Genomic DNA, 8187 nt, shown 5'->3' on the forward strand with positions numbered 1-8187 from the left:
CAACTCATTAATTTAAACGAAGAATAAGCTCTAGCAAATCATTGCACAAAATTAAGCACAGACAAATCATTATGCAAGATTGATGATATACTAAATCTTCCAAAACTCATCCGCTTGAACGAACTTTTAGTTCTAGTATAATTTTTTTCTTGAATGTCTTGGATTTGTTATATGTTCTTCGAATGACCAAATATTGGGGTCTAAGGACGACACGTCCCGGTGAGATTTCAAAGGTAATGACCTTGAAACCTAAGTTGAACTTGTATTTAACATATTTGATTATTTATAATTTATTTACAATTATGACTACGGTTTAAAGAAGTGCACCACATAAATTCTATAACCTTAAAGACGTCATTCATTATGTATTCTATAACATTCTCTCTAATAAAATTCTTCTCCTCCATGGATATAGCGTACTGCTAATTAACCACATAAATCTGTGTGAAGCTTCTATATTTTACATTTTTTTTTTTTTATTTGTTGATTTCGTAACACTTTTAACCCCTTCGTACTGAACTTCTATGTTTATATCTATTGAACACACGAGAATTTTTCTTTTAAACAATTCTAGCATAAAATTAAGTGAAAATGACAATTTATCAAGTCTAACCATGTCCACTTTAATGAACTTGAGAGTTTAGAATAAATATTAACTCACTTTTTAAAAAACTTTTGAGATTAAATATTAACTCACCTTGTCAACTTCAATGGTTAAATTATAATTTTCTTTCTCTCTTAAATATGTCTCAATCAATTAATTTCATGTAAAAAAATAAACTCTAAAGCAACTAAACACGACACAAATCTCTAATTTCTATCTTTCATGATCACAATTTGATCACAATCATACACATTGGCTATACAAATCTAAGCCTTCCAATAAAATGTTTGATACTATTTAGAATGACATCCTGAGTGCAATATTTTCAAAGGTAAAAAAAAAGGGCTTTCAAGCACTTAAAAAGGCAACACAAACATAACTGGATGTCCACTCATGTTTATAGCTCTGAGGATAAACATTCTCCTACTATTTGAGGAAGAGAAGCTAAATCAGCTCTTTTATATCCAACTCTGTGACACAGACATGAAAATAAGCAATTTTGGAATGAGATTTAAGAGCTTCCTTTACAAGCCAATCAATACTGTTTATTGTTATGCCCAAATTAACAGAGGAGAGAAGCATTTCCATTATAAACTTTGAGAACATCATACAATGATTTCAGAAGAGGCATAGAAGGATTAAATTCCATTGGTTATACAAGAATGATGAAAGAATAAGAAACAATGTCCTGCAACATAAATGTTCATCTACTAATAGCAGCAGAATATCCTACAGCTCAACATCACATTGCCTAAATGATCAAACAAGCAATGGTTTTTTTGATACCGACACAAAAACCATCGACCACGGAGTTTGGTTGAAACATAGAATGGTAGAGAAAGACAACCTATATAGGCTTCTATAAACTGGATTGAAAACTACAAAAGGTGAAAAGAGAACTATCTTGAAGTGGAACATGATTGAAAACGATGTTTTTGAATCTCATTTGTAGGTACTCATGCCAATGCCGGTGTCTTTGTTGTATGATTGAAAGCTCTCCCGGGCCCTCGAGTAGCAAACGTAGTAGAACTGAGAAACAATGGAAGTGAAGAAAATGAAAGCTGCTCCTGCAGCAAACACTCCTCTTCTCAACATTTGACAAGAGGGAGGAGTATCAGTAAGCAATGTTCTGTACTTGGTGTGGTATGCATTCCTAGCCGAACCCGCTAACAGGCAAATCTCGGCAATGAAGAAAAACACCCTGAAACAGATTATTTCACAACGGTACACAATATCATACCATGATACCAGTATAAAAAACCACATCTTTTTGGTACAAGAATTTGATGCCGAAACATATTAGTTTGCTCTACTTACCAGCAAGTTATGAAAAGAACGACTGCCCAAGCCCTCGAACCGCCGGGACTCAGAGGCTTGCCACAGCAAAAGCAGCGGCTAGCCACCATTATGAGGATCTGACTAGCCATCAAGAAGAGAAATGCTCCAACTCCTAACCCAGTTGAAATGTCAGAGTCATATACACAATAGTTTCTTTTGGCATCTGTGTCTTCAACTATCTTTGCCTGTGAAACGATTTCAAATCATTCTTCTTAACACCAATGATGAAAATGCTAGTATCATTTACAAAAAAAATGAAAAATGCTTATGCTAATTTGAACTCGGAGAAAACTTAAAAGTTACTCATCTGTAAGGAACTAAATTACTCATCTCAATTCAATGAGCTTTTGGCAATATATTATGAAAGAATAATATGAAGCCTTTAGAATATTCAAAGTTTTTAGGGATAAAAATCTTCTCTTTTGTATAAATATAACAGATAAGAATGCATAAGTACTTAAAAGTTAAACTAACTCTTTACAAAAAGAAGACTATTATTGGATTTTAAACAGTCCCCACTGAATTATGAGTTTGGCTGCTCTTGTTGGGAGCAGGTGAAGAAAGTAAAGGGAAAATAATGACTTGTAGGTCAAAACCAAACAATGTGGGACCTAAGAGTATCAGATATGCCTTTGAAGAAGAATTTATCTTAAGATTGGTCTTTAAGATCCATAGATCTCTCCTTAAAGGAAGTTTGAGCAATCTCAACCTCAGCTCCGAATTAAATCGATGCGGTCGTTATACGTCCTTAGAAGAAAGTGCAATCTTTCAAGAGTTGCAGATCTCTCTTTGACGAATGTTTGTAGAATCTCCTGCTCTGCCTCAAATAATATCGGTGCGATGGTTAAGCATCCTTACACGAAACGAGTAGTCTTTCGACATTTGTTACGGTGTATCACCACCTCCCATCATATTACACATGTAATCCCAACAACAGGACACTTCTAGTCAAGAAATCATATTTTGTTCATCAGGAAGTCAGAAATCCCAAAGATATGGGACAAAATGATTGTTCACAAGAAATTTCTCCATAACGAAGACATCATCTTTAGCTCATTAAGAAGCCCTAAGCTAAGCAATTGCAAAGATATAATACAAATTGAATTATATTTCATCTTTCACAAGAAATTTTTCTAAGAAAAGCACAAATTAGGGTTTAAGAAAGCCAATGAAAGTAGATCCGAGTGCTTTTTCCAGTTGAAACAAAACGCTTTCCTTTGTTTGGCCAGTGAGAAAACTGGCGGGAAAGTCCTAAATCGCTTAAACCTAAAAAAAACCAATTTTGAAGGCAAAGATTCTAGCTTTTTATTCTCTATCTACAGCTGAAAGAACCCATATTCAGAAGCAATTGAACTAAGCGAACCCAGAAGAGAAAGCCTATAAATCACTAAGAGATTTGAGTGAAGGCAGAAATTTTTCACTAAGATATGCAACAATGAAGAGAATAGTAAAGAAAGAGAGAAAAAGGGGAAAAGGGCATGAGCTTACAATGCTTCTCCTTTGCTCAGCTGCAATAGCCAAGCCAAAAGCAATGACATCAAAGACAAAGACGGTGAAAAGTAGAAGCTTTGACGCCATTGTCGAGCAGTTTCAGAGCTTCGCAGATCTGTCTTTCTTCGTGCCTTTCCTGAAAGCCTTTTTTCTAATCTCTACTCTGCTCTCTTTTCGACAACAGAGGAATAAGATTGGTATAAAACATAAATGCTGTGTTCGAAATTCTAAGGAAAAATGAAAAAGCAAGAGATAATTGGAAACAGTGAATACATAGCAAAAGAAGTCCAAATGGCATTGCTGTAATAAAATCTGTGTCGACTGGGGGGGACAAATGTGTAATTTCAGTACTACACCTTTTTTGATAGCTTTACAATTATGTTAATTGTTTGTCTAAACTGACCATTTAGATAGGTTGAGCTCAGTATTGAAAGGATTGGATGATAAATAATGTTGTAACATCAATATAGAGAAAAAATTTAGACATAAGATCTCTTTGTTGACACTAGACACAAGGCAAGATTGTAGCCAACTTTTTCGGTCCCATCGACGGTCTTACAAAGGACGAAAGTTGCACTGATGCTAGAGAGGAAGGGGATAGATTCCAACGAGGACGATTCTAAAAGTTTTGCTCCCACGGCAACATACAGAGGGAAAACTGAGTTCGAGACTAACCAGAAATAAACAACACTCTAGTACTAGTGATGAAATCGAGAATGGTAGTACTCCATTGAAGAAAAATCTAGAACAAATTATGGAACTATTTGGATTGCTGACTTAGTTATAATATTTTGAGGTTATTATAGTATGTGGAGTTATAGTAGTTTGTGAAGTTGAATAGTATGTGTTTAGAGTACAAATTATTTTATTATGAGTTTACAAAATCTATGTTTGAGGTGTTGATTTGTTTAACATGAAGTTCTGAAGTATGTGTTTATGTTGTTTTTTTTTTGGGGGGAGAGGTATGTTAAATATCATATTTTACAAATAAAAATAAAAAGATTTGTTTGTCATTTGATCTTCTTTTAACATAAAAAAAGAAAATTAAAAAAAAAAAAAACTTGAATTAGGGCATATTTGGATTGCTTAGAGAAAAAACTTCTTTCAAATAGTCATTTTCATTTAAATACTTTTTACATTAAAAATTGTCTTTGAAATAATCATAAGAAAATAGTCATGTGTTTAGCAACATTTTCTGGAAAGTGTTCTTATGCACAAGATTGTTTGGTTTGAAATTAGTAGAAATATTTGAAAATGAAAATTTAGGTTATCTAACACACAACCAAACTTGTCACATAAAATGTTACAACATTTCTAGAAAAATCATAAATAAATGCAGAAAAATAAAATCAGAATAGAAATAGAGAATGGTAACCTAGTTTGGAGCAATACCACCTACATTTGGGGGGCAGTGAGCCTGTGGAAGAATATATTCTCTAATGTAAAGTTAAACAATTACAACGATGTACTTATTTGTAAATAAACGCCAATTACAGTGACAATCGAATAACCCAACTTAGAGAACGATCACTTAAGATCCCCCTAAGTGTGAGACTCTTTCTCAATGAAATTTAAACTACCAAGTGTGAGATCCTCTCAATTTCAACGTACTTAAGTTCCCCCTAAGTATAAGAATATTAGTAAATGATCACTCAGGCTCCTCCTAAGTGTGAGGCTCCTTCTCCACTAGTATCTTTCCACATTCTTGTGAATATCTCTTCACGTTGTGAACTTAGACTCCCCCTAAGTTAGAGAACCTCTTCTCAAGAGATGATGTCTTAGGCTTCCCTAAGTCCAACCAATCTTCTCACGAAGCACACTTCAACCACGAACAACAACACAACTTCAAAATCAACAATGATTCTGAATCAAAGTTCAACCACCACAAAATGAAACTTGTTTTGAACGAATCAATAAGATCTAGAGACACTCGAGATCAATAATAGCAAAAGTTTCACAATCTTATAGACGGGCATACTTGTGTTTTTCGACACAAACACAAGACAATGACTTGACTATTTTTCAAAACGGCCAACTCTAAAATTGAACAAAATCATCATATATATTCTGGTAAGGTTGAGAATATATTCAAGGAAAGAATAAATTAAATCTGCAAGGAAAAATATAGCAAACTATGAAATCTAAAAAATTCTACTGATAGATAAGAAAAAATATTCTGCAGATTTTTTTATCTGACACCTAACAATGTCATAGACAATGTCACCAAATGTTGTATGATATATCGCACAGGACAAAAAAAAAAAAACACACCAACAAATATGCATTACACATATCAACATCTAAGGAACCAATCTCAAGGAAGAATTAACACGACATGGTACATGTTACATAAACATGTTGTTCAAGTTTTGTCTGTAATAAATAAGCCAATCATACTCCAATAACAAACATCTTGACACAAAATATTTTTTTTAATGTCAAATTACTATAAAAAGAAGGCTACTAAACACTATGAACTAATCATTTCCATTTTGTATTTAAAATAATTTCATCGATCGAGTCTTATTTAATATGTAATTGACCTAGTTGGTTGTAAAAGTTAGTCATCAAAGATGATCAGTGAAGTTGGTTTTCAGAGGTGGTCATTGGAGTAGTTGCAAAGGTGGCCATCGCCAGAATTAAATGTAGGAGGTGATATCCACTAAACTTGGCTATTAGAGTTGGATGCTAGAGCATGTCATTGAAGTGAAGCAGCAGTAACCCTCGACGGTGGTTGTTACTAAAGTTGGTTGTCAGTAGGTGAAGTTTTTAAAAATATTGGAAGAAGAGAGAGTTGGTTATGTTAACCACTAAATTGTACAATTGCTACCATAGCAAAACATGGGTTAAAGTAACTATTATCCCCATTTTCTTAACAAACTCGTTGAGTGCACTACCAAATTGGTGGCCCAAATGATTCCTATAAACTTTGTTTCTAGCAAAAAAAAAAGCGAATTGTGGACTAATTAGAATCTTACCTTAAAATTGGAAAATTCTCCGGTGATGAAATGAAAAAAACTCGCATAATCATAAAAGTTTAGAAATATAATAATTTACATATATAGAAAAAACAGTCGTGAAATTAAACACCCCAGTGATTTTCCTTGGAAAATTTATTTCTTTTAAATAACAAATAAGTAGAATGTAGCTTTGGACATGTGTGGCAAATCTTTTCTAATGGAGCTAGATTGAAACAGGAAATTAATCGAACACTTAAATGAAAGTATTTTGCTAAAATGTATGGTACTTTAAATGCCAACTCAAGGTAGCAACAATCGAATATTTGATGAAAGAATACAAGGAGAGTAATGATGCAATAATTCAGAGTCAAATAGCTTCTTCTGTGGAACATGGAAACCCATATGGGACAACTAGCTAACGAGCTAAAGAATGACCCGTCGAAACATTGTCCAACTAAACCGAGGTTCCCAATCAAGAAGAAAAAGAGTAATTTGAGGTGGTTACACTTGAACTAAATTGGAATATGAATGCCTGAATTCCTAGTAGAGCAAGAAGTAATTTAGCAATTGAAAACACTAACGACCCAGAAGGGAGAGATAAAAAAACCATCTTAAACAATAGTAAAGATGAAGGGATTGAATCCCAATGCACAAGCATTTTATCGCTTTTATTTTTTATTTGAGAGAAAAAAAATTATAGAATTAATAAAAACAGATTAAGCACGTTGTTTATCAATGAGAGATGAAGACTAAATTACCTTTGTAGAATCTCTTCAAAGATCTTCTCCTGATCTTGAATAAATAGTAGGATCACAAACTTGATACCACGAGCAAGACATGACCACAAGCCTTTTCTGCTCATCTCTTTGGACAAGAAAGTTTGTAGGAACCTTTTAGAAGAGAAGGAAAAAGGCAAAGAACTTTTTTTCCACCGATGTTTTTTAGAGACTTTTGGTGAGAGAGAGTTCTTTTGTAACTCCCCTCACCTCACTATCCACTTCCCTGGAACTACAAGGGAGTTATTTACTTTTAATTAATTAAATAAATATAATTTATTTAATTCAATTCAATTAAATATTAATAACTATCATATATTTAGCTTAATGTACATATGAATCATATTCTAATGTAAATAAACTCTCATAAACTATAGTTTTTAATATGAAACTCAATTCACATTAATTTTAATTTATAATTTCAATATGAATTCAATTCATATTAAATTAATATTCGAATGTTATTCAAAATTTAATACTCTCATCTTATATAGTTTAATTTGAATATTATTCAAAATTAAATTTATATTACAATATATATAATATTAATTGCATCATATACAATTAATATAGATTCCCTTAATAATCAATTTGAACACTTCAAAATTTGCAACTTTAAAACTTTGTTTAATCCGTTTGTGAGCTAGTAGAGGGATCTAATAGACCTGCAATTATAAGTTCCAATGACACGAGATTAAGTAATTAAACTCTTTAATTAAATTAATCAACATTCATTAACTATGAGGCACTCCATTAAAGACACACAATTGCACTCTTATGAGCTGTAGTATATTTATGTGTCTATTGATTTTACCATTTTATGTAAGTCAATTCTTCACAGGTTGTTCGTAACTATAGTTGGGTTAAATTATTGGTTCACCCCTATAGTCAGCTCTTGCTTCTTAACTACCACCGATCCTATAATGAACAATCTGTTTATGGTTCGATCATAAACAAAAGTCTCTTTCAAGCCAATGAGAAGGTGAAGCCTCATTATTCAACTCCCAAAGTCAGCATT

At 32.8% G+C, this 8187-nt stretch overlaps 1 protein-coding gene across 1 annotated transcript; it reads right to left on the reverse strand.

Moving 5' to 3' along the window:
• Positions 1-1166: 1166 nt before the first annotated feature.
• On the reverse strand, positions 1167-3671 carry LOC120089980. The gene is made up of 3 exons (XM_039047436.1): positions 3431-3671; positions 1922-2127; positions 1167-1805 (listed from the first exon to the last, which is right to left on the reverse strand). Exons 1-3 carry the CDS (start codon positions 3518-3520, stop codon positions 1547-1549), a joined length of 555 nt encoding a protein of 184 aa, XP_038903364.1. The 5' UTR covers positions 3521-3671; the 3' UTR covers positions 1167-1546.
• Positions 3672-8187: the final 4516 nt, after the last annotated feature.

Source organism: Benincasa hispida, chromosome 11, assembly GCF_009727055.1.
Source record: "Benincasa hispida cultivar B227 chromosome 11, ASM972705v1, whole genome shotgun sequence".
Taxonomy (NCBI): domain Eukaryota; kingdom Viridiplantae; phylum Streptophyta; class Magnoliopsida; order Cucurbitales; family Cucurbitaceae; genus Benincasa; species Benincasa hispida.

Coding starts and splice junctions, on each gene's coding strand:
- LOC120089980 (XM_039047436.1), bottom strand. CDS start 3,520: ATGGCGTCAAAGCTTCTACTTTTCACCGTCTTTGTCTTTGATGTCATT. Junction 2,128..3,430: donor CTGAGCAAAGGAGAAGCATT/GTAAGCTCATGC, acceptor ATCGTTTCACAG/GCAAAGATAGTTGAAGACAC. Junction 1,806..1,921: donor GTTCTTTTCATAACTTGCTG/GTAAGTAGAGCA, acceptor AATCTGTTTCAG/GGTGTTTTTCTTCATTGCCG.